Source organism: Danio rerio, chromosome 19 (genome assembly GCF_049306965.1).
Source record: "Danio rerio strain Tuebingen ecotype United States chromosome 19, GRCz12tu, whole genome shotgun sequence".
Lineage (NCBI taxonomy): Eukaryota > Metazoa > Chordata > Actinopteri > Cypriniformes > Danionidae > Danio > Danio rerio.
This window is the reverse complement of record NC_133194.1, coordinates 48,851,037-48,878,068: the sequence shown is the minus strand read 5'-3', so window position 1 is coordinate 48,878,068 and position 27,032 is coordinate 48,851,037. Positions and strand designations below refer to the sequence as shown.

Here is a 27,032-nt window from a genome sequence, read left to right as displayed (position 1 = left end):
TATATGTGGTGTTATATTATGGATGTGTGCGCTCCTTGCGCTCCGGGTCCCTCCGTTGGTGGCGAGACCACTGGATTTCGATGCCAGTCGGTCGGCGAGTATATGAATATGATGAATGAAAACACACAGGCATGTGCGTATAGACATGCGTTGTACTGCTGTACAGTAACGTGTCATTTGTTTGTTTTGGTTGTCCTATTTTAATAGTTTCGTGATGATGTGATGATGTGCTTTATCTGCATGATTCTCGCTGAAGTGGGCGGTTTGAGTGACGTTCGATTCGGGGGATGTTCTGGGGGCGGGGTTTGCGTGACGCGCTGCCAGCTACTAGCCCCACAGTGGAAACGCGACATGATTTCGGCCTCACTGCTCAACCTCCCGGGCGATTGGCCCGGCCTGGCCCGATATAAGCCCTGGCTCGCACTGGCCTGATAGTGGAAATGCGGCTATTAGTTCCTTGCTCGTGTCCTGGGTCTTTCCCGAGGCCTCCTCCCAGTGGGACATGCCTGGAACACCTACCTAGGTAGGCGTCCAGGAGGCATCTGAAACAAGCATACCTTTCCCAGGTTAGGGGACATGCCTGAGCCACCTCAGCTGACTTCTCTCGATGTGGAGGAGCAGCGGCTCTACTCCGAGCTTTTCCCGGGTGACAGAGCTCCTCACCCTATCTATAAGGGTGCGCCCTGCCACCCTGCCAAGGAAACTCATTTCGGCCGCTTGTATCCGAGATATTGTCCTTTCTGTCATGACCCAAAGCTCATGACCATGAGTGAGAGTAGGAATGTAGATTGACCGGTAAATCGAGAGCTTTGCCTTTCGGCTCAGCTCCTTTACCAGACCAATACATCGACCACATTACTGCTGCATCAATCCGCACACAATGACAGAAACAAGTGCTCGACCCAAGAAAACCTGAGCCGAGCACAACAGGACAGGATTAGACATGACTAGTGTCTGGATTCTGCCACCAAAACAAGAATTTACATGACCAGAGTGTCAGAACCCTGACAGTCAGAGCATGCACTGCAAACAAGTCTGACTTATTGTCGGCAATGCGAACCGAACTCCTACTCTGTTCATACATTTTTTTAAGATAAATATAATGGAAAATACTGTAAATTTCCTTGCTCTGTTAAACAGCACTTGGGAAATATCTAAAAGAGAATGATTCTCTCTTCAGCTGTCTGTCTTTCAATACATCCCCTTCTCCCTTTCCTCTCGTATTCCCCTGTTGCAGTCATTGTACACAAAGACACTAGACTTCTGTTCACGCTTCTCCAGAGCACCAAAAGATCTCTCTCTGCCTGCCAAAATGACACAGATTCTCCATTCCTCAGAGTATTCCTGCTCTTTATTCTCAAACAGTGATAAAAAACGCTCTTAACAAACTGTTGAGTAACACGATGTCCGACTTCCCAAGCGCTCACTGAAAAGAACGATCCATCAGCGCCTAAAACCAAACTAACTTGGTGTAAAGCAGAGACAGTGAGATCTTTCTCACACCCCGTTTCTCACACAATGCCTGAATGGGAGCTTATGGAGGGCTAGACTGAAGGAAAGGAGGAGGGGATTCTTTTCACTTCTTCAAATCCAACAATAGTCTTTGTCTACAGTGCTCCTCCATTCTTATTGGGGTTACTGAACGGGACGGGGTGGAGGGGCTGTTCGCCATAGTAACAGTGACAAAACAAGGGAAAGAAAAAAAAAGAGGCGCACAAAAAGAAACATGCTGCAGACTCGGGGAAGGAACCTCTACAGTTTATCGATCTCTGCGTTTATAGCTGATGGAGACCAAGAGTTGCGTGAAGGAATGGATGCAGATTTACAAGGGGAGTAATTAGAAATATTACAGTGCTGCATGTATAAATATTTCTTCGTCTGGACTATAAATCACTTTTGAGACTTTTGCGATATTCATTTGGAGACATTTGGGATATTTCTTGATCTGGACTCGCTCATTTTGCGACATTTGGGATATTTCTTGATCTGGACTCGCTCATTTTGCGACATTTGGGATATTTCTTGGTCTAGATTCATTCATTTTGTGACATTTGGGATATTTCTTGGTCTAAACTCATTCATTTGGAAACATTTGGGATATTTCTTGATCTGGACTCATTCATTTGGAAACATTTGGGAAATTTCTGGGTTTAAACTCATTCATTTGGAGACATTTGGGAAATTTCTTGATTTGGACTCGCTCATTTTGCGACATTTGGGATATTTCTTGGTCTAGATTCATTCATTTTGAGACATTTGGGAAATTTCTTGGTCTAGATTCATTCATTTTGAGACATTTGGGAAATTTCTTGGTCTGGACTCGCTCATTTTGAGACATTTGGGAAATTTCTTGGTCTGGACTCGCTCATTTTGAGACATTTTGGTTATTTTCTTGATCTAAACTCGCTCATTTTGAGACATTTTGGTTAATTTCTTGATCTAAACTCGCTCATTTTGAGACATTTTGGTTAATTTCTTGGTCTAAACTCGCTCATTTTGAGACATTTGGGAAATTTCTTGATCTGGACTCACTCATTTTGAGACATTTTGGTTATTTCTTGGTCTGGACTCGCTCATTTTGAGACATTTTGGTAAATTTCTTGGTCTGGATTCGCTCATTTTAAAACATTTGGGATATTCATTTGAGACCTTTGTGGATATTTCTCAGTCTAGACTTTAAATCCCTCATTTAAGACTTTTTGGGATATTTCTCTTTTCTGGACTATTATAATGAGTTCTGACATGCAGTATGAGGATTCAGTCTCCATCATGGTTTTGGAGAACATTAAGAATAAGCTTCTACACGCTTTTAGGACGTCATCAGAGCCCCAAAATCCTGCAGAAACGGTCACCCATTCCGTAGGAAAGAGCTTACAGGTGAATGAAGAGCTCCGGAGAGCCAAAATAGATGGAGCCATCACTTGGTTAAGAACTGAACTGGTGAGTTTAGGAAGGGATGATGCTTTTATGTTGTCTCTAAATGTGTTTGAGTGGGTCATTTGGTTGATTGATATGTTTTATTTATTTGTTTTATAATAAAGTGATTGAAGAAAATCGATGTAGGGATGGATGGATAGATGGATAGTGGCTGGATGATTGTTTGATGGATAGATGGATGGAGGGAAATGTGGAATAATGGATGGATGGAATATTGATAGATAGGTGGAATGATTGTTGTCTGTATGGATGAATGTATGATAGGTGGATATAAGGATGCATGAATGGATGGAGTGATGGTTAGATGGTATAATGATGGTTGGATGGATGGATGGATGGATAGATAGATAGATAGATAGATAGATAGATAGATAGATAGATAGATAGATAGATAGATAAAAGATGAAGGATAAGTGGAATGATAGTTAAATGAGTGTAGATGCATGGTTGGTAAAATGAAATGATGGTTGGTTGGTAATGATGGAGGGAGGGATGGATGGATCGAATGATGGATGAATGAGATAGAGTTATGGATGGATTAAATGATGGGGCAGTGGAGATGGATAGGTAGAATGATGGCTGGATGTGAATGAATGGAAGTTTGGGTGGGTAAAATGATTGTTGGATGAATGCATGTAATGATAGATGAATGGGTGTAAGGATGGATAGAGGGATGAATGGTGGAGTGATGGTTAGATGGGTAGAATGATGGTTAATTGGTAGAATGATGATTGGTTGGATGGATGGAGGGATGGATGAAAGATAAATGGATGGATAGATAGAAAAATGGTTGGAATGATGGATGTAAGGATGGATGGATGGATGATGAAATGATGGATGAAGGGAAAGCTGGATGGAGGGTGTGATGGTTGGATTATGGGATGGATGGATAGAATAATCGTTAGATGGATAGAACATAAATGGGTGGATGGATGAATGGATTGAAAAAAGAAAAATGAATGGAATGATGGTCGGATGATGAAATGATTGGTTGGTTATGGAATGATGGATGGATTGAATGGATATTGTTTTATGGAATGATGGATGGATGGATGGATGGATGGATGATGGATTGAATAATGGTTGGTTATGGAATGATGGATGGATGTATGGGTGGATTGAATGGATGTTGGTTTATGGAATGATGGATGGATTGAATAATGGTTATGGAATGATTGATGGATGGATGGATGGATGGATTGAACAATGGTTGGTTTATGGAATGATGGATGGATGATAAATGGATGGATGGATTGAATAATGGTTGGTTATGGAATGATGGATGGATGGATGATAAATGGATAGATGGATGGATTTAATAATGGTTGGTTATGGAATGATGGATGGATGGATTGAATAATGGTTGGTTATGGAATGATGGATGGATGGATGGATGATAAATGGATGGATGGATTGAACAATGGTTGGTTATGGAATGATGGATGGATGGATGGATGAATGGATGGATTGAATAATGGTTGGTTATGGAATGATGGATGGATGGATGGATGGATGGATGGATGGATTGAATAATGGTTGGTTATGGAATGATGGATGGATGGATGATAAATGGATGGATGGATTGAACAATGGTTGGTTATGGAATGATGGATGGATGGATGGATGGATGGATGAATGGATGGATTGAATAATGGTTGGTTATGGAATGATGGATGGATGGATTGAATAATGGTTGGTTATGGAATGATGGATGGATGGATGGATGGATGTTGAATGGATGGATGGATGGATTGAATAATGGTTGGTTATGGAATGATGGATGGATGGATGATAAATGGATGGATGGATTGAATAATGATTGGTTATGGAATGATGGATGGATGGATGTATACATGTATGGGTAGAATGATGTTTGGATGGAGTGACGGATGGACAGACTCAATAATAGACTGATAGATGTGTCTGTGTATGTAATAAATGTGTGTGTTGTGCAGCTGGAGATGCGCTCTCAGGACCGGCAGCTCGCTCAGACTCTGCTGGGGCTCAATAAGGAGATTCAGAGGCTCAGACGGGAGAGCGGATCCCTGCTACTAGAAGAGGACACGGAAAACCTGTGACCCAGCGTTATGGACCCTTTTCACAATTCCAGGTCTCTCAGCAGCGGAAGTCATCATAATTGGCTAAAGTTAGAGTGCCGTGAATGGGAGAGTACAACAGATCATTTTTTACAATCCTAATTAATCAAAGAAAAACTCCAGACTTCCAGAAGAAGGAAAACAACAGTGCGAGACTGATAACAGCAGATAGAAGGGAGATGATGACACATTTACTGTCCTTCATCCATAGACACTGCATTAGAAACACCTCACATTAGCAATCATTTATTTGTTTGTATTTTGATTTAAAGATGACTTAATACCGTGGTTCTCAACTGGTTTTGCCATAGGAGCCACATTTTGACATGGTGATCATGCTGCGACCCAGATTTTTAGGAATTATAATATAATTTTAGGAATTATAATTTACTTGTATTTATTCGTTAACATGCACAAGTAGTGGCCAATAAATCAAAATGTATCAAATTATAGTAATATTACAGAGTAAAAACGTCAAATACTGTAAACAGCGGTCAGGGAAAGGAAAAGTTCAGTCACCATTAACTAAACTGAACAGTTAATAAAACATTAACACATGATCCTGTCGAACTGAACAAGCCAGCAAATTAAAGTAAAGTGATTAAAATAATTATAACCATGTTTGCTCTTCTGCTATTGTGTGGGCTTTCTTGGCCTCGGTGAGCACAGTAGGATGCGCAGAATGTTTTGAACATGAAGATGTTCGGCTCTTTTGTGATGCCCTCAGCTATTGGAGTCGTCTTTGAAAATAGTCCACAGGTTTGTCCTTGCAACCGGGATGTTTATTTTCTAAATGTCGTTTTAATTGAGAAGGTTTCATGCTCTCTTGTGAGAGCACCTCACTACACATGACACACTGAGGTTTTAAGCCTTTTTTTGTCGTCAATATATGTAAATCAATACTTTACATATTTGATTCGAGGTTGTACTTGCATTTCAACATATTTGTTGCTATAATTAAATAAAATGTCAAACGGTACGGCTGTCGCACGCGCATTTCAAAATAAAAGTCCGATATAAGCAAAATGAGTTAAAATTTCAACGTTTTTTTTTTTTTTTTTTTTGGATCACACTGTGCAACCCACAGAAAATGTTAAGTGTGTCACGACCCACCAGTTGAGAAACACTGATATAATACATATACATGTTCATACATTTAAAAAAAAAATCGAAATATTACAAACTTTCAAGGATTTACGATGCTGATGACCATTAAATGCATCTTGTGAAAAGGGTCAATGAAGGGAGTCTGCTCTTCTGGAGGGCACTTTGATGGCACTTTCTGGCCGTGGTTTATTTTCACATTTCTTATAACAGGCATTTTAATAAATGTATAACAAGGGCGTAGATTTGCTTTTGATATTGGTCATTCATTAATTTTAGCACGTTCGCCTCACAGCAAGAAGGTCGCTGGTTTGAACCTCTGCTCAGTTGGCGTTTCTGTGAGGAGTTTGCATGTTCTCCCTGCGTTCGCGTGGGTTTCCTCCGGGTGCTCCGGTTTCCCCCACAGTCCAAAGACACGCAGTACAGGTGAATTGGGTAGGCTAAATTGTCCGTAGTGTATGAGTGGGACATGCCCATATGACAGGCCGGCTGGAAGTTGTAAAAAAGTCGTTATCATATATATAACTTGTCCCAAAAAGAGCCGACCCCGCAATCATACGGGACAAAGGCCAAAGAAAAAGAAGATTGCTCATTCATTCATTAATTTTCTTGTCGGCTTAGTCCCTTTATTAATCCAGGGTCGCCACAGTGGAATGAACCACCAACTTATCCAGCAAATGTTTTTGCACAGATTCCAGCTGCAGCCCATCACTCTCATTCACACTCATACACTACAGACAATTCAGCTTACCCAATTCCGCTATAGTGCATATCTTTGGACTTGTGAGGGAAACCGGAGGCAACCCAAACTAACACCGGGAGAACATGCAAACTCCACACAGAAACGCCAACTGACCCTGAGGCTTGAACCAGCGACCTTCTTGCTGTGAGGCGAGCATGCTACCCACTGCGCCACCATGCAGCCCTATTTTTGACTTAGTATTTCAGCAAACAAGACAACACTTTCTGCTTGTGTGGAAAATGCTTCCTGATTTAAGACTTTTAAGATATTTGGACTAGAAACAAGACCAACACTTTGAATTTAAATGATTCCCGTGCATCTCAAGTCAATGTAGCTAAAATAGCTAAACAAAACCTGTATATATACTAGGGGTGCGCAGTCCTGTTCCTGGAAAGCCACTTTCCTGCAGAGTTCAGTTGCTACCCGTATCAAACACACCTGCCTGTAATTATCAAGTGGTGTTCAGGTCCTAATTAATTGATTCAGGTGGGTTTGATATAGGTAGCAACTAAAATCTGCAGGAAGGTGGCTCTCTAGGAACAGGATTGAGCACCCCTGATAAATACTAATCGAATAAAAGACTTTGTTAATGGCGCGTCTAATAGGATGCTTAGAGAAGTCTTGAGAAGGCTGTTGTTTAAAATATGATGGGCATTAAAAACAATTCATATGATTAATTTGTCTATATGCGAAGCAGTGGCGCAGTAGGTAGTGCTGTTGCCTCACAGCAAGAAGGTCGCTGGGTGAATCCTCGGCTCAGTTGGCGTTTCTGTGTGGAGTTTGCATGTTCTCCCTGCGTTTGCATGGGTTAACTCCGGGTGCTCCGGATTCCCCAACAGTCCAAAGACATGCGGTACAGGTAACTTGGGTAGGCTAAATTGTCCGTAGTGTATGAGTGTGTGTGTGGATGTTTCTCAGAGATGGGTTGCGGCTGGAAGGGCATCCGCTGCGTAAAAACTTGCTGGATAAGTTGGCGGTTCATTCCGCTGTGGCGACCCCAGATTAATAAAGGGACTAAGCCGACAAGAAAATGAATGAATGATTCATTTGTCTATAAATAAGATGCTTCTCACATGTTCTTGCTGTTAATGAGATTATGAGCATCTGCTGTATGAGTTTGCACATACCGGGTGAATAATTAGCCTAGTCATGATGAATGCATAAAGATTGCATCATATGTTTATTAAAATGTCTTGATTTAAACTCATTGCTTCATGAGATGTTTCCACCAAAACTGATCAGGTTTTAATGTTTATACTGTATATCATTAATAACATGATATGTGTCTTAGAAGAGTTAGATCATCAGTGAATATTTGTTCACGTCTTGCTTTAAAAAACACCTAAATCTTGTCACGTTGTACTCATGACTGTCATAATACAAAGAAAAGTTCATTAATCAGCATTCAAAGAGTACACCTCTATACGTGTTTACAAAGAGTCCATTTTAGTGATACCAGCAGGGAAGATCTTGTGCTGAGAACAGTGAGGTCCACCATCCACCATCACTGTCTATCCCACATCAGGGAGAGTTACGTTGTGGAGAAGCCCCAAAGAAGAGGCACTTCAGTTTTGTCAAGTGACAATCAAACATTCAGCAGCAGTCTGTCACCAAAGACATTGTCAAGTTCATCACAGTTTCAAACATTCACATTTGTTTTCACTTTTTGACTTTGTTGATATACTGTATAGTACAGTATAAACGATGTATACATATCTCGAACTGTAAGACGAGATAAGATTTCTATTAAAGGAATACTCCGCTTTTTTTTGGAAATGGGCTCATTTTACAGCTCTTCCAGAGTTAAACTATTGATTTTTAACATTTTTTTAATCCATTTAGCTGATGTCTGAGTTTACCAGAAGCACTTTTAGCTTACATTTACATTTAGTCATTTAGCCGACGCTTTTATCCAAAGCGACTTACACATGAGGACAAGGAAGCAACTTACACAACTATAAGAGCAACAATGAATAAGTGCTGTAGGCAAGTTTCAGGTATGTAAAGTGTAAGAAGCAAAACATTAGTATTTTTTTTCTGTAATACAGTTAGCGGTGGAGCCAGAGAGGCAGTTGCAGATTAGGAAGGTAAGTGGAGACTAAATAGTTGAGTTTTTAGTCGTTTCTTGAAGACAGCGAGTGACTCTGCTGTTCTGATGCAGTTAGGGAGATCATTCCACCAACTGGGCAGATTGAATGCGAGAGTTCGGGAAAGTGATTTCTTCCCTCTTTGGGATGGAACCACGAGGCGACGTTTATTAGCTTAACTTAGCATAGATCATTAAATCGGATTAGACCATTAGCATCTCTCTTATAAATGAGCCAATCTCTAGGTTTGGCGGAAGCACTTTTAGCTTAGCTTAGCGTCATTGAATGGGATCGGATTAGACCATTAGCATCTCATAAATGAGCTGATTTCGGGGTTGGGCGGGAAGCACTTTTAGCTTAGCTTAGCATAGGTCATTGTATCGTATTAAACCATTAGCTTCGCTCACACAAATGAGCCAATCTTTAGGTTTGATGGAAGCACTTTTAGCTTAGCTTAGCATAGATCATTGAATCAGATTAGACCGTTAGCATCTCTCATAAACGAGCCGATCTCTACGTTTGCTGAAAGCACTTATAGCTTAGCTTAGCATAGATCATTGAATGGGATTAGACCATTAGCATCTCTCTAATAAATGAGCCGATCTTTAGGTTTGACAGAAGCACATTTAGCTTAGCATAGATCATTGAATAGGATTAGACCATTAGCATCTCACTCAATGAGCCGATCTTTAGGTTTGATGGAAGCACTTTTATCTTAGCCTAGTGTTGCTTATTGAATTGGGTTAGACCATTAGCATCTCTTTCATAAATAAGCTGATCTCTAGGTTTTGGGGAAGTATTTTTAGTTTACTTCAGTATATAGATCATTGAATGGTATTAGACCGTTAGCATCTCTCTCATAAGTGAGCCGAACTCTAGGTTTACTGGAAGTTCTTTAAGCTTAGCTTAGCATAAATCATTGAATCGGATTAGACCATTAGCATCTTTCATAAATGAGCCAATCTCTAGGTTTACTGGAAGCACTTTTAGCTTAGCTTAGCATAGATAATTGAATCGGTTTAGACTATTAGCATCTCTCAGTGAGCCGAACTCTAGGTTTGATGGAAGCACTTTTATCGTAGCTTAGCATAAATCATTGAATGGGATTAGACCGTTACCATCTCCTTCATAAATGAGATGATCTCTAGGTTTGGCGGAAGCACTTTTAACCTAGCTTAGCATAAATCGTTGAATCAGATTAGACCATTAGCATCTTTTATAAATGAGCCAATCTCTAGGTTTACTGGAAGCACTTTAAGCTTAGCTTAGCATAGGCCATTGAATCGAATTAGACCGTTAGCATCTCTGTAGTAAATGAGCCAATCACTAGGTTTGATGGAAGCACTTTCAGGTTACCTTGAATGAATGGGATTAGACCGTTAGCATCTCTCTCATAAATCAGAGTTTAGTTAATTTTTCCACACAGTTTGACTTACACTGTTTATTAAAACTGACCTCAAATCAAAAGTTGCTATTGTTTGGCTGCAGGAGGTGGACTGATATTATGTGGTAATATCATTACTGATAATCCCCTAATCAAATATCTTGATTATTATGCCAGAATGAGAATATAGTTCTGGCCATATCGGTCTAGAATATAACAACTTCAAACTTTCTGTCTGAAAAGATCTTTTCTGAAATGCTAATGGTCTAATCTGATTCAATGGTCTATGCTAAGCTAAGCTAAATGTGCTCCAGCTAGACCCGGAGATTGGCTGAATGGATTCCAAAATGGCAAAACTCAGCTGTTTAACAGGTATAAGATGACCCTATTTCCAAAAAAAAAAAAAAAAATGGAGTGTTTCTTTAATGTAAGATGGATATGAGTGTAATTGTTGGTTCATGGCACAGAGCTGCGTCTGCTGAAGACCCGTTTTGAGAGGAACGCTGGAGAAGCAGGACTCATGCATGAGCTGAAGGAGTAGGTGGAGGTGCAGAAGCTCATTTCTCCAGAGTATGAGGACATGCTGCTCGCTCCTCCTTCACTGCCAGAGTCCCAGCCTGCTTCTTCTTCCTCTTCCTCCTCCTCCTCTATGGCTTTTTCACACTCCTGCTTCAGTTCCTGAATGCCATCATGGAGATCCATCAGCTGGCGAATCAACGCTTGGTCCTGAGAGCGCATCTCCATCTACAAAGGAGGAGGAGTGATGATTTCAGCTCAGTTTATTCTGTTATGAATCTATTTTTAGATGAGCACAATGTTTTATGTCTATGCTAGAAATACAAATTCAGTATATCACTAAAACTGATGCTTTAAGGGATTCAGTTCTAAACTGAGCCTCTGTCCAAAAAAGAGGAGTGTTGCTTGTTTGATGTATATGAATGCTTTAAGTGATTAATTTGGCCATGAATAAAACCATTATATTTCTTTTTATTACTTAATTTTTAACTGTTCTGACTGCTTTCTAAAAATACCCATATGGAATAAATAAATACATTTTTAATTTTTAAATATATATATTTATACAGCTTAAGGTAGAATTATTAGCCCCCCTGTTTATTTTTCCCCCAGTTTCTGTTTACCTGAGAGAGAAAAAATTCAGCACATTTCTAATCATAATAGTGTTAATAACTCATCTCTAATAACTGATTTATTTTATCTTTGTCATGATGACAGTAAATAATATTAGACTAGATATTCTTCAAGACACTTCTGTACAGCTTAAAGTAACTTAACTAGGTTAATTAGGTTAACTAGGTTAGGGTAATTAGGTAAGCTAAGTTGTATAACGATGGTTTGTTCTGTAGACTAACGAAAACAAATATAGCTTAAAGGGGCTGATAATTTTAACCTTAAAATGGTGTTTAAAAAATTAAAAACTGCTTTTATTCTGGCCGAAATAAAACAAATAAGACTTTCTCCAGAAGAAAAAATATTATCAGACATACTGTGAACATTTCCTTGCGCTATTAAACATAATTTGGGAAATATTTAATAAAGAAATCAAAATTGAAAGGGGGGCTAATAATTCTGACTTTAACTGTATATATTGTTATTAATTATTTAACTGCTATTGAAGTTTACTATTAATTAATCCTGTCTTCATACAATTTATTAAGTTCCGTGAAATAGTCAGTTGATGCTGTAAAAAGAACCGTACCCTAGTAGCAAAGAATTCTGGCCCAGATTTGGCATAAAGCTGGCACAGCAGGCATTCATCCGGCATGGCATACAGCATGTGGGCCAAACATGGCCCAGGTTTGGCAGAGGGGGCACCGTCTTTAAGGCGGCACACAAGATTTGGGCCAGATGAAAAACGTAGTATTTGGCCCAGATTTAAAAATTTGAAAGTGGGCCATGTGAGTTTGGCCAGTCTTGACCCACATTTAAAATACACTAAAATCATTTTTGAGTAAAGAAAAAAAATTCTACCAATCAGGTCACTTTGAGAAAAAGCGTGCCCAGAGTGTGTCTAAAGCGCATCACTCCATGGGTTTATCAATTTCATTGAAATCGTGACACACCAACCTATCTGGCCCAGTTCAGGCCCAGTTATGAGTTATTAACTTGGCTGAGACTTGGCCCAGATATGGTCTGTGTTTGGCCCTTGTCTGGAAGCCAGATTTGGTCCAGTCATGTACCGTAATTCACTGCGGCATGTGGGCCAAGCAAAACCTGATTGTGTGGGCCAGATCTGGGCTAAAGAAATTTTGCTATGTGGGTATACAATGGGGAAAAAGTCACATCAACCATTCACTGGAAGTAAGGAAGTACATGAGTATGGGAAGAAATAGGGGCGGATTTGCCACTCCCATTTTTCATAAACACCCCCCCCCAATTTGTTTAAACAACCGTACGTCATCAATTGCTAAGGAGGGCCAATAAATCTGACGTCAAGTGTACCTGTCAAAATACAAGCGCTTTCTGAATGAAACTGTCACTGAAGTGAGATTCACACAAGTACTGAACCATTGAGACTTGTCATGGGCTTCTGTGGGTCTTTGTGTAGATGTTGCCATGGCAGGTCATGAGTACAGAGGCTGTAAATGCCAGGCTGTATATCTGCGGATGGAGAAAGGAGCTGCTCAGGATTGAACCCCTGGGATGTTTGTAATGCTCCAACATGAATGTTAATGACAGGCCTGCCGTAGTAAAAGGGCAACGTAGTAAAGATGCAAGCTGACCTTTGATTTTTATTAGAGTTTTAAACGAGACAAGTGTCTACAGGGATTTGCAATGTGAATGGACACACATGAAATGTACAGACCACCCAGAAATACACAGGGAGAAGAAAACATTCAGAATGAACACGCTTAATAATAACAGACTCTTTATTTTTTGCAGTATATGCTAAATATATAAGATTCATTCATTCATTTATTCAGTGACTAGCACAGCAGAATGAGCCGCCAACTATTCCAGCATATTCTTTAGACAACGGATGCCCTTCCAGCTGCAACCCAGTAGTTGGGAGACACCCATTCAAACACATACACTACAGACAATTTAGTTTACCCAATTCCCCTATACCGCATGTATTCGGACTGTGGGGGAAACCGGAGCACCCGGAGGAAATCCACGCCAACATGGGGAGAACATGCAAACTCCACACAGAAATGCCAACTTGCCCAGTCAGGACTCGAACCAGTGACCTGCTTGTTGTGAGGCCACAGTGCTAACCACTGAGCCACCGTGCCACCCCAGGCAAGATTTAATTGATCATATAAAGAATAAAACTCTAGTTTTGTAAATACATTAATTTTCATGTAAATTAATTTGTTATAAATGAATTGTTTTCTAATACGTTAAGCATGATTACTTAAAAGTTTTATTTTCATAATTGTTTGATGATCCGTCAGAAATCATCAGGAAGCATTTCTTGTTGTAAAATTTTCCATCAATTGTGCATCAGTTGAGTATTATTCATTTTGATGATTCCTTAAAGATTAATAATTTATTTATACTTTAAATGAAGAATTCCTTAATTTAAAGTGAAATACAAAAATTAAGAATATTTTAGCAACATTTGCGACAGTCATTTATTTATCAGTTGAAAGCAAAATTAGATATTATTTTAATTAAGCATGAATATTTAAATTATATAAACAAATGACCAATTCTAGTGTCTACATCAAATGAAATATACAAAAATTTTTGATTTTGTAAGCACATGTAATGCATGTAAATAGTCCTCTTTAATATTTCAGATTACATTGAAACTTTTAAAATATATATAAAATAAATAACTATAAATACAGTGCTCACACTCCTCACAAATCTCTCTTTTAAATGGATGTTTTCTATACGATGCTTTACAATAATACATTTTCCCATATACATTAGATTAGTCAGTACCAAAGCCAAAACCAGAACTAATCTAACAAAAAAATGTAGGATCACCAGGCAAAAATTTGTACACCCAAATTAAAATGTTGAAGAAAAAAAAAATTAAATAATTCTTATTCTTGCTTAAAAATAGTTTGCATTAAAAGTCCAACAAATTTATTCAGGAGTTCGTCTAAAGTGGCTGAAAATTTGCAAAATGTGACAAAAAAAAATAGATAACTTGTCCCAGAAAGATTGGTTGCATGGCAAAAACTCCCTGCATGGCCCTTACTGGAGGCAAAATGCTACAAGAAGACTAAATATGTGTCCATGTGCCTGTTAATGTAATCAAGTCTATTGGAGCATATTAGGCACTAGGCATGGGCCGCTATAAGATTCTGACGGTATGATAAACCTTGATTAAAAGTTCACGGTTTTACGATATTGTGCTCACTGCTCTAAAATATATTCTTTTAAAATTTCTGGGTAAAAAACTAAAACCTGTTTTTCCCTTTGAACACAATATATTTCATTTTAAGAAACTTATTTTGGGAAAGTAAACATGTCAGGCTGAAAAATTCTAATGAATCATCGACTTCTGCTGTCATTAGTTTTAAAAACACAATTTAAAATGGCATCGTTTGGATATATTTTCTGCTGAAGATACTGTTGTCCTAAAAAAACTCAAATGTTAAACATAAAAAAACTCTTACATATACCATAGGAACGGTATAGCAGAAAATGTTGGCGATGTTAAAACTTTGACTTTTTCAAACCGTGGTATACCTTGAAAATGGTTACCGCCCCATGCCTATTAGGCACTGTTTGAACAAACCTGAGCAATTTGACAAAATCTGTTATCTTGACAGGAACATTATGGACTGATATGCATCATTCATATGTGATGTTTTAATATTCTTTTCATTGTAGTTAAGTTAGTAATTATATTCAAGGGTTAACTTAACATGTTTCGTCAGTTTGACTGATGTAAGTTGAGACGACTAGAACATTTCGTTTGATTTAATAATTTAAGAAAGCAAGATTTTTTTACAGTGTAGATTATAGTCTTTTGAGGGGTTGCTTTTCATTATTTAATTTGACTTCGGTCTTTGTTCTGTCTGTCTATCATAAAGTTTGGAAAGAAAATGAGCAATTTCACAAAATCTGGCTTCCCTTTTATCTGTTGCCTTGACAAAAACTAAGGAATAATATGCATCATTCATATGTTTTAATATTCATTTCATTATACTCTGCAGTTTAAACAGGTCTTTGTACACTGCAATAATAATATGGCAAAAAACCCAACACAATCTCAGGGCAATTCATACATTATTGATTTAGTGGCTAAATTTGCTCATCACCCAATGATGATTGGGGTTGGGGTTATACACCGCAATAATAATATGACAAAAAGTCATGACAGCAAATGTTTTTGTTACTGTAACTTATTTTAATGAGTTAATCAGGTTGCAACTAATTTTAGTTATACTGAACATGTTTAGTCCGTTTGATTGATTGAGATGACTTGAACATTTCATTTGGTTTAACAATTTAAGACAGAAGGATTTTTTACAGTGTAGACTAGCCTTTTGATTGGGTTTATGTAATATGTGGACAAAATATTTTAAATGGAGACTCATTTATCCTGAATCTGTCTTCAGTAAAAACTTAATTGACAAAAAAAAAAAAAAAAAAAAAACATTTGAAAAGAAAACTTTTAAAAATGAACAATTTTACAAAATCTGGCATCCATTGTATCAGTTACTTTGACAAAACTCTATGGACTAATATGCATGTATTGACTAGTATGCAATGGGCTAGTATGCAATGTGCAATATGGACTAGTATGCAGTGTTTTAATATTATCTTCATCATACTCTGTCTGCAATTTAAAAGTCTGATTTTATAGTCTGTTGAGGGATTGCTTATGATGTGGGAGTTTTCTTTTTCCATTTAATTTTGTTTTTGTTTTTGCAGAGGTAATATGTGGACAAAACATGTCAAACTGACACTCCTGAATATACTGGATATATTTTTTATCTTCAGTACAAACTTATTTGACAAAAAATAAATAAATAAATAAAATAATAATAATAATAATAAAAATGTTTGAAAACAAATCTTGAGCAATTTGACAGAATCTGGCATCCTTTTATTCTGTTAATTTGACAAAACTCTATGGACTAATAAGCATCATTTGTATGCGATATACATTCAATTCATCATTTTTGTCATGGTATGTATATTCGGTTCATCATCCTTTTATTAAATTTGTAAAGTCTTTTGAGGGGTTGCTTGTGATGTGGGTGGGTTTATTTTCACCTATTTAATTTGATTTCTGTCTTTGCATATGTAATATGTGGACAAAATATACTAAACAGAGACTCATTTATCCTGAATCTGTCTTCAGCTAAAACTCATTCCACAAAAATAAAGTTTGAAAAGAAAATGAGCAATTTCACTAAATCTGGCATCCTTTTTATCTGTTATCCTGACAAAAACGGAATAATATGCATCATTCATGTTTTAATATTCATTTCATTATACTCTGCAGTTTAAACAGGTCTTTGTACACTGCAATAATAATATGGCAAAAAGTCATGACAGCAAATGTTTTTGTTACTGTAACTTATTTTAATAAGTTAATCAGGTTGCAACTATTTTTAGTTATGCAAGGGGTAACTGAACATTTTTAGTCTGTTTTACTGATGTAAGTGGACATGACTAGAACATTTCATTTGATTTAGCAATTTAAGACAGCAAGATTTTTTACCATGTAGACTAGCCTTTACAGGGGTTTATTTTTATCTGTTTAATTTGATTTCATTCCTTGCACATGTAATGTGTGGACAAAATATTTATCCTCAATCTGTCTTCAGTAAAAACTTAATTGACCAAAATAAAAAACTATTCAAAAAGAAAGATTTTACAAAATCTGGCATCCATTTTATCAGTTACCTTGACAAAACTCTATGGATTAATATGCATGTATATGCATATATGGACTAGTATACAATGAATGGACAACTATGCAGTGTGCAATATGAACTAGTATGCAACATTTTCATATTTTTTTTCATAATACTATTAATACAATTTATACTACATAATACAAAATTGTATTTATACATAATACAATTTAATAGTCTAATTTTAATTCTTTTGAGGGAATGCTTATGATGTGGGTGTTTTTTTCCATTTAATTTAATTTTTGTTTTTGCATATGTAATATATGGATGAAACATGTAAAATGGAGACTCCTCAATCCTTTATACTTGATATATATATATTTTTTAATCTTCAGTTAAAAACTTATTTGACAAAAAAAAAAAAGTTTGAAAAAAAAAAAAAATTTGACAAAATCTGGCATCCTTTTATTGTCAATTTGACAAAACTCTATGGACTAGTAAGCATCATTTGTATGCAATGTTTTAATATTTGGTTCATCATCCTCTTATTAAATTTGTAAAGTCTTTTGAGGAATTGCTTGTGATGTGAGTGGGTTTATTTTCATCAATTTTATTTGATTTCTGTCCTTGCATATGTAAGACATGGACAAAATATGTCAGAGACTCATCTATGCTGAATCTGTCCTCAGTAAAAACTTATTTGATCAAAAATAAAAGTAAAAACTCTTACCAGCTCTTTCCTCAGCCAGACGAGCGCAGTCTGAATGTCCAGCCGTCCCGCATCCCTTTTCTTCTCCTCCAGTGTTAAGGAATAATCCCTGCACACCATTGCTGTTTCACACTCCTCAAAAGAGCTCTGCTTGCTGGAGAAATCCCTCAGTCTGCTCAAAACTACTTCCATGACTTGTGGTCAGCTGTAGATTCAGCTCTGTCACTGGACACACAGTCTGCGGGACGGACACTTTAAACACCTCCTCCCAGCCATAAACGCCTGTATTGTGATATAAGTGCGTGTGTGTGACGTAGAGACACTGACGTCAGCCTCCTCTGAGCTTTGGAGATGTTTAATGCGTCTGAATGGGTGACGTGTGGACGTGGAGTTGCTGTGGGTTTTAAGGAAAACACAATAAAGACGGCTGGAATGTTCTTGGCAGCACCAGGATGAAAAACAGCAGTGTTGGGGGTAATGCATTACAGTTTAAGTAATCGGATTACTTTTTAAAGTAACTAGTAAAGTTACCAACCCATGCAGTCTCACTGGAAAAAGTATGTGCTTCAGCCTACATATTTGTGAAATGTAAAATACATTGCTCCGGGTATGATTTGTTGCACGTTTCAGTTGACAAATAGACTAAATCCACTAGAGGGTGCTGTCTACATCTACAACTTGAAATAAGTTACTTTTGGTACATTTTGTTGTACGTTTCTGATGACAAAAGGGCATGCCCTATATTTTTGTCACTTTACAATATGTTACTTATGGTAGTTTTTTTTGTACGTTTCAGATGACAAATCCACTAGAGGGCGCTGTCTACATTTTTATTAAATTTAAAATGTTACTTATGCTAGTTTTTTTGGTACGTTTCAGATGACAAATCCATTAGAGGGCGCTGTCTACATTTTTGTCAATTTTCAATGTTACGTACGGTACTTTTTTTGGTACGTTTTGGATCACAAATCCACTACAGCGCCATCTATATTTTTGGCAATTTGCAATACGTTACTTAGGGTACTTCCTTTGTGTGTTCCTGATGAAAAATCCACTAGAGGTCACTGTCTATATTTTTGACAATTTACAATACGTTACTTAGGGTAGTTTTTTTTACATTCTTCTGATGACAAATCCACTAGAGGGCGCTGCCTTTTTTTGTGGATTGAGTAGTTTTATGTACTTTTCTGGTGACAAATCCACTAGAGTGCGCTGTTTTGTATTTTTGTAAATTTAAGATAATTAGGGTACTTTTTGTACATTTCTGACGGCAAATCCACTAGAGGGCGCTGTCTACATATTTATTAAATTTAAAATGTTACTTATGGTAGTTTTTTTGGTACGTTTCAGATGACAAATCCACTAGAGGGCGCTGTCTACATTTTTGTCAATTTTCAATGTTACTTACAGTACTTTTTTTTTGGTATGTTTTGGATCACAAATCCATTAGAGCGCCATCTATATTTTTGTCAATTTGCAATACGCTACTTAGGGTACTTTCTTTTTGCGTTCCTGATGAAAAATCCACTAGAGGGCACTGTCTACATTTTTGACAATTTACAATACGTTACTTAGGGGAGTTTTTTTTAACATTCTTCTTATGACAAATCCACTAGAGGGCGCTGTTTATTTTTTTCAATTTACAATATGTTAGCGTAGTTTTTTGTTATTTTCTCCACTAGAGGGTGCTGTCTGTATTTTTGTAAATTTACAATACGTTACTTAGGGTACTTTTTTGTACATTTCTGATGACAAATACACTAGAGGGCGGTGGCTACATTTTTAGCTAATAAAAAAAATGTTACTTAGGGTAGTTTTTTTGTATGTACCTGATCACAAATACACTAGAGGGCGCTGTTTATATTTTTGTCAATTTACAATACGTTACCTAGGGTACTTTTTGTGTGTGTTTCTGATGACAAATACACTAGAGGTCGGCAAATACATTTTTGCAAATCTGAAATACGTTACTTAGGGTAAAATTTTTTTTAATGTTTCTGATGACAAATCTATTAAAAGGGCGCTGTCTATATTTTTTCAATTTAAAATACGTTAGAGTAGTTTTCTGTCCGTTTCTGATGACAAGTCCACTAGAGCGCGCTGTCTATATTTTAGTCAATTTACAATACGTTAGAGTAGTTTTCTGTACGTTTCTGATGACAAGTCCACTAGAGGGCGCTGTCTATATTTTTGCCCATTTACTATACGTTAGCGTAGTTTTTTTGTACTTTACTGATGACAAATACACTAGTGAGCACTGTCTACATTTTTGTCAATTTTAAATATGTTTGGGTAGTTGTTTGTATGCTTCTGATGACAAATGCAATAGAATGAGAGCTGTCTATATTTTTTGTCAAGATTATTAGATATTATTTAGGCAGATTATCAGATGTGCTGTTAAACCTTCTGACGTTAGTCAAAGCTGGTCCTCAAACTCTTCTAAATAAAGCTGCATGTCGTCTCGTCCGCTCTGTGTTTCCCAAGCAACCTGCACAAATGAGCAATCCATCCCAATTCAGGACAAAAATAGAGAGGCTATATTTAGACCCAATCGATCAAACTAACAAAGAGTGTGACGTTACAGACATTCACAGAGACAGAAGGAGACCGAGATATGTTTATTCATGAAGAGTCTAGTCGTCCCGTTCTCTCTGACCAACAAAGCAAAAAATAAATAAAATAATATTAAAATTAAACAAATTTTTGTCCCATTTCCTACAAAACATTTAGCCCATGTGAGAAATTTTAAATGATACCTCTTAAGCTTTTTCCATGCGAATTTGTCAGAATGTAATAATAATTTAATTTCTGTGAGCTAAGAGACACGCTGCCACCTTGTGGGTGACAAGAAAACTGCTGAAGCACACTGTATAATAACTTTTCTTATAAAAGAGTGTTAATATTAATAAATAAAATTAATATAATATTAATGCTACAATATAAAATTGATGTTAAGTTACATAATGTTTAATGTGTAAACGTGATATTACAGTAACAACTAATAATAAGGTAATAGTAAGGTAAGTTACCTTAAAAGTGAATGAACTCATTGTAATTTGGAACTGTTAAGTTGGCTTAATTTTTTATAAATATGCACATGGTTCATTTACTTAATTCAAGATAAACCAATGGGTTTACTCACTTTAAATAGTCAACTACTCACTTTTATCCTACTGCCAAAACCCACTCACAAATGTCCACAAAAAGCAGACTTGGTAATAAAGAAACGCTTGTTTATTAGTCAAAACAAGTGGCTTGCTGGCTTATATGCATAAGCCAATTCAAGAAAAACATCAGTCTTTTCAATCCTCAAACACTCTGTCCTCCTGAGGTTAATGATCTGACCTCTGTCTGCTCTCCTCCAGCGGGTTTGTGTTTTCTGTGTCTGCTTCTCTTCCTCTTCTTCTCTCCGTCTGGGTTTTTGGGCTGCTGAGGCGTTGCCTTCTTCTTCTTCTTCTTCAGGCAGCTCAGCGGGTTTGGATTGCTCTGTTTCCTCTTGCGTTTTCTTCCTCTCTTCTCTGCATCTCCGCTGATTCCCTCTTTCTCCTTCAGACTCTGCAAGCTCTTCTGCTGAGCCGGATTCACGATTTCTCCCAGCTGAACCGCTTCCACATGTTTCAGCGTTCGCTCAGAGGGTTTGTCCAAAACCATGGTGTTGAGGATAATGTAGAGCAGAGGAACGCCGGGGATCTTTTTCAGCGCCGTCGTCAGCTGCTGATCCTGGAAATGAGGATTGATGCGAGTTTATTAGTGATGTGCAATACAGTGGAATATTGATCATTGAAATGTAATGATTAATGGTGCAGCAGATCACAAATGCAAAAAGAGCTATTAATGTCAATATCACAATATTGCATTTTTTTATTATCTGAAATGAAAACCTGAAGAGACATGCTACTTTAATTTTTCCTGGTCTTTGAATTATTTTTATTATAATTTGTTATTTTTGTATGTTTCAATTTGTATATAATTTGTGTGTATTTCTCTGTGTGTATATATATACACTCAGCGGCCACTTTATTAGGTACACCTGTCCAACTGCTCGTTAACACAATATTCTAATCAGCCAATCACATGACAGCAACTCAATGCATTTAGGCATGTAGACATGGTCAAGACAATCTGCTGCAGTTCAAACTGAGCATCACAATGGAGGAGAAAGGGGATTTAAGTGACTTTGACCAGACGGGCCGGTCTAAGCATTTCAGAAACTGCTGATCTACTAGAATTTTCACGCACAACCATCTCTAGGGTTTACAGAGAATGGTCCGACAAAGAGAAAATATCCAGTGAGCGGCAGTTCTGTGGGCGCAAATGCCTTGTTGATGGTCAGAGGAGAATGGCCAGACTGGTTCCAGCTGATAGAAAGGCAACAGTAACTGAAATAAGCACTCGTTACAAACGAGCTCTGCAGAAGAGAATCTCTGAACATACAACACGTCCAACCTTGAGGCGGATGGGCTACAGCAGCAGAAGACCACACCGGGTGCCGCTCCTGTCAGCTAAGAACAGGAAACTGAGGCTACTTTGGGCTCATTAGTACCAATTAAGCATTGTGCCAACGCCACAGCCTACCTGAGTATTGTTGCTGACCATGTCCATCCCTTTATGAGCACAGTGTCTCCATCTTCTGATGGCTACTTCCAGCAGGATAACGCACCATGTCATAAAGCCTGAATCATCTCAGATTGGTTTCTTGAACATGACAATGAGTTCACTGTACTCAAATGGCCTCCACAGTCACCAGAGCTCAACCCAATAGAGCAGCTTTGGGATGTGGTGGAACGAGAGATTGGCATTATGGATGTGCAGCCGACAAATCTGCAGCAACTGTGTGATGCTATCATGTCAAGGTGGAGCAAAATCTCAGAGGAATATTTCCAGTAGCTTGTTGAATCTCTGCCATGAAGGATTAAAGCAGTTCTGAAGGCAAAAGGGGTCAAACCCAGCACTTACAAGGTGTGCCTAATAAAGTGGCCGGTGAGTGTAATTTGTGTTATTTTTAATCTTTCAATGTGTATACTATTTGATTTGTTGAATGAAATTATAGTAATGGCACAGGCCTAGTGTTAGTATTGGTTTGATTACGTTACAGAATAATTATACGACATGCATATTACACAGAGTTTCTTTCAGACTCCTCACCTGGGTTGCAATGAAGTAATGATGTGGATTTGTCTCTGCAAGCATTGATAGCAAACACTCTGACGCAGGCACCGGATCTTTCATGTGTTTGCATTTCCTAATCTGAAATCTCTGTAAGATCAGTTTTGCTCCATAGAGGTCTTTCGCAAGGCTTTCCAGTTCCTTCAGTGCACAGCTGCGAAGAAAACCACAGCAAATAAGATATTATTCATATGTAATATTAACTATAATAGCCATTAAGTGCATTTAGTCCTGAAAAGGATGCACAACAAACTGTATGCATCTTTTGAAACCCTTCATTTTAATTCAAATAAAATATTCAGGGGCCTCATGTATCAACGCTGCGTACACACAAAAACTTTGCGTACGCCAGGTTTCACGCTCAGAATCGCTCACATTTGGATTTACTAACGATGAACTGAACGTGGGAATGTGCGCAGCTCCACACCAACTTCATGGCTGGCGTACGCACATTACTTGTGCGTGTCTGTTTTATTTCCATTGGCGACTCCTAGAGGCAGTTGTGTTAAATTCCTCTCTACAAAGTGTCGTTGAGTCTTGCAATGGCAGCTGTATGAGACGGGTTCAGCAGGTATATAAGGTTTCCATACCATACAGTTGACCAGGCAAACATTAAAGCGCAATTTGCAGCGGTCGCCTGTTTTCCCAATGTAATCTGAGCTATCTACTGCACGCACATTGCTATAAAGACACTATCTGAAGATGAATTTGCATACGTGAATCAGAAACATTTCCATTCAATAGATGTGCAAATAAAATATGATGCACAGACTTAATGATTCCTACTTGTCTTTCTCGTGATAAATAGTTGGCAAAATCTGATATGTAGCGGGGGGAAAACGAAGAAAGAGTTAATAAGACGCTGGATTCGAACCGAGTTCATGCTCGAACGTGTCAAAACATGTTGACATTCGTCTTACGAGCTGCGCCACTGAGACTGTTAAGGGCAACGCAACATTTTACACCTATAAATCACACTATTTCTTTTTTAATTCACTCGGTGCGATGTTCAGACCCAACTGTGTTAACCGCGTCAGCTAAACTCTCCCACTCTATTATCTCTTTTGTTGTTAATTCCGGAGAACAAACTTGCAAATAACACCGCTTTTCTCCGGTCTACCTCTGAAAGCAGCACCTCCAGTTCACATTCTGTTCAAAGTTTCTCTTCTTGCTTGCTTTTGCCGTTGCTTTTTCGTTGGGTTTTGCCAAAGTAGAGTCATTAGCATATTCATACGGGGGAGGAGGCAGGGAGGGGTTTTGTGCTCGTGCATGTTGCACTCAGTTTCACGTTCATTCGGATGTACAAAAGAATATGCGTGAGATTCGGCGTACGCAGTGTTTCATACATCTGATTTTTTTTCTGCGTACGCACATTTACAGCTTTGTGCGTACGCAATGTTTTAGCATGATTTCCATGCAAGTCTTTGTACATGAGGCCCCTGGTCATTTCAGCATGTATGCTTGTCAAATGTACTTGAAAAATGATCTATGACGTAATGTTAGTTTTGTAAAATATGTGTTGAATTTTCCTCCATCTTTCACACACATTTAACTGAATATTATTGATAATCAAACATGTCTTCATAGTTTATAATTTCATGTGAATGAACTTGAACATGAATGAAATATATTTTTCTTATTCATTCATTTTCTTTTCAGCTTAGTCCCTTTATTAGTCTGGGGTCGCCACCGTGGAATGAACCGCCAACTCATCCAGCACATGTTTTACACAACAGATGCCCTTCCAGCCGCAACCCATCCCTGGGAAACATCCATACAGATTCATTTACACTCATACATTACAGACAATTTAGCCTGGCCATATCCCCTAACTGCGTGTGTTTGGACTGTGGGAGCACCCGGAGGAAACCGAATGCAGGGAGAACATGCAAACTCCACACAGAAACGCCAACTGACCCAGCCGAGGCTCGAACCAGCGACCTTCTTGCTTTGAGGCGACAGCACTACCTACTGCGCCACCATATTTTTCTCATTTGAAAGTAAATGTTCATGCATATAAATGAACCATTTTTCTTCAGAAACTTTTCTCAGTAATATTTATGTGTTATTTTGACATTTTGTTGGCAATTCATTTGAAAGTCTCATAAATCTGGAGTGTTTTTGACCAATCATGGGCTATAATTAAAAGAAAATCACTGAAATCCACTGAATCCAATGGAGTTAACTCTAATAATTCTTGTACTCATATGATTTTTTAAATTAATTTTATACAGTGGTGTGTTTTACATTAACTCTATCATCAATATTAGAGAAAAAGTCCAACAAACACATATGCAATGCATTAAATGCTTTCCCACTCAGAGTTTTTGTCTTGTTTTTAGTCCAAATATCTGCAGGAGTGTCCAAACTCGGTTCTGGAGGGCCGGTGTCCTGCAGATTTTAGCCTCAACACACCTGCAAAGATGTTTCTAGAAAGCGTAGTAAGAGCTTGATTAGCTAGCTCAGGTGTGTCTGATTGGGGTTGGAACTAAACTCTGCAGGACACCGGCCCTCCAGGACCAAGTTTGGACACCCCTAATCTAAAGAATCTTAATTCAAGAACCATTTTGTCTTGTTTTAATAAATAATATGCCAAAATTCAGTGGGTTTGTCCCGTAAAACAAGGAAAATAATCAGTTTTTTTTTCAGACATATTATTTAGCTTGTTTTAAGGAGAGAAAAAAAATCACTTAATATTTCTGAAAAAAAAGACTAAAGTTTTGCTTGTCTAGAAAATTACATTAAATTACAATAAATTAAATCTAAGAAAACAATGTTTTTGCAGTGTGTGTATATTGCATTAACTTTTATATGTGGTTTGTGTGAATTTTCCTTAATATTGTATGTAATAAATACTGTCATAAGAGTCAAAACAGTAAGATTTTAAAATAAAATCGATATTCACTGATTAAATGTCTTTAATATATGATTATTACGAAAATATAATTAAAAAAATGGCACTTTCAGACTTTCTCCTTAATAAAGGCAAGGGATGAACCGCCAACTTATCCTTCAGGCAGCGGATGCCCTTACAGCCGCAACCCATCTCTGGGAAAAGTTTACAGTCAATTAAGTAGTGCTAATGTTGTTTTGAAGTTATACTTGAGTTGATTTAAGTCAGAATATTCAAAGTACTACAGTAAACACAATAGTAAGCGTGTCACAAGTTGTCACTGAACGAATGTCCGAATATAAAACCAACTTTACCTCAATCAATATAGCGTGTAAACATTATAGGCGTCTTTACAATGAACGAATGTCCGAATATAAAACCAACTTTACCTCAATCAATATAGCGTGTAAACATTATAGGCGTCGTTACAATGAACGAATGTGCGAATATAAAACCAACTTTACCTCAATATAACAATTTAACTTACTTTGTGGTGCAGAGCTGGATCTCCCCCATCAGGTATTTCGGCAGCTGCTCTTTGATTTGAATCTTATTCTTTAACGCCGCCTGACAAAACGTGCCGTCGATTAATATCTGGAAAGGTTCCCTAAAGGAGAAGTTATACTTATAGAAACTGATGGTCTTCTTCGCGTGTTTCTGCCGTTTTATCTTCATGCTGAACTACTACACAAAGCGCAGATCGTTTAAATTAACTGAGTATCTTGTAAAGTAGAATAATATCAGTAAATCCGCACACGTGGAGATCGATACTTATGAAAACATGTCAACAAATCAGCCGAATCTTACGCCATACGCATGGGAAGAGTGTGGTCACGGCAAATACGTACCGTGTGGAAACCAACACATCGGGTGTAAAACAAAGACCCAGTTTATCCTAATTAAGAAAAACAGCACTCAGTGTATTATGACTACAAGTAATATTCGTGTTTAGTTAATAATTGTTTAATAAAAATCTTTAGGTACTATGTTAACTAATTTTGGGAACTGTTAACACAGTTCCTGTTTCTCTGAACTGTTGTTGTAGCTGGACGTTCTGGTGATTCATTTCCACGAATCGATTCTTTTGAAGTGTTAATTTCGTTCCACTTCAGAGTCAGTCTCA

At 37.7% G+C, this 27,032-nt stretch overlaps 3 protein-coding genes across 5 annotated transcripts; 1 reads left to right on the top strand and 2 right to left on the bottom strand.

The window, feature by feature from the left end:
* Positions 1-1,731: 1,731 nt before the first annotated feature.
* Positions 1,732-8,081, top strand: si:ch211-153f2.3. 2 transcript variants are annotated; one of them, XR_012395244.1, is made up of 3 exons: positions 1,732-2,940; positions 4,893-5,271; positions 7,423-8,081. XR_012395244.1 is itself a non-coding variant. In XM_003200644.7 (2 exons), the coding sequence occupies exons 1-2, from the start codon at positions 2,731-2,733 to the stop codon at positions 5,013-5,015; spliced, it is 333 nt and encodes a 110-aa protein (XP_003200692.1). In that variant the 5' UTR covers positions 1,732-2,730; the 3' UTR covers positions 5,016-6,380. The 2 variants fall into 2 exon arrangements, 1 of the variants encoding a protein (XP_003200692.1); XM_003200644.7 differs by lacking the exon at positions 7,423-8,081 and having other exon boundaries at positions 4,893-6,380.
* Positions 8,043-18,077, bottom strand: LOC137488554 (uncharacterized). The gene is made up of 2 exons (XM_068215336.2): positions 17,872-18,077; positions 8,043-11,094 (listed from the first exon to the last, which is right to left on the bottom strand). Exons 1-2 carry the CDS (start codon positions 18,040-18,042, stop codon positions 10,807-10,809), a joined length of 459 nt encoding a protein of 152 aa, XP_068071437.1. The 5' UTR covers positions 18,043-18,077; the 3' UTR covers positions 8,043-10,806.
* A 2,985-nt stretch (positions 18,078-21,062) lies between these two features.
* On the bottom strand, positions 21,063-26,725 carry utp23 (UTP23 small subunit processome component). Of its 2 annotated transcripts, none has more exons than XM_068215127.1 (3): positions 26,397-26,725; positions 22,996-23,170; positions 21,063-21,570 (listed from the first exon to the last, which is right to left on the bottom strand). In XM_068215127.1, exons 1-3 carry the CDS (start codon positions 26,582-26,584, stop codon positions 21,160-21,162), a joined length of 774 nt encoding a protein of 257 aa, XP_068071228.1. In that variant the 5' UTR covers positions 26,585-26,725; the 3' UTR covers positions 21,063-21,159.
* Positions 26,726-27,032: the final 307 nt, after the last annotated feature.

Coding starts and splice junctions, on each gene's coding strand:
- LOC137488554 (XM_068215336.2), bottom strand. CDS start 18,042: ATGGAAGTAGTTTTGAGCAGACTGAGGGATTTCTCCAGCAAGCAGAGC. Junction 11,095..17,871: donor TCTGGCTGAGGAAAGAGCTG/GTAAGAGTTTTT, acceptor CCTCCTTTGTAG/ATGGAGATGCGCTCTCAGGA.
- si:ch211-153f2.3 (XM_003200644.7), top strand. CDS start 2,731: ATGAGTTCTGACATGCAGTATGAGGATTCAGTCTCCATCATGGTTTTG. Junction 2,941..4,892: donor CTTGGTTAAGAACTGAACTG/GTGAGTTTAGGA, acceptor TGTGTTGTGCAG/CTGGAGATGCGCTCTCAGGA.
- utp23 (XM_068215127.1), bottom strand. CDS start 26,584: ATGAAGATAAAACGGCAGAAACACGCGAAGAAGACCATCAGTTTCTAT. Junction 23,171..26,396: donor ATCCAGCTCTGCACCACAAA/GTAAGTTAAATT, acceptor TTTTCTTCGCAG/CTGTGCACTGAAGGAACTGG. Junction 21,571..22,995: donor ATTACTTCATTGCAACCCAG/GTGAGGAGTCTG, acceptor CCTCATTTCCAG/GATCAGCAGCTGACGACGGC.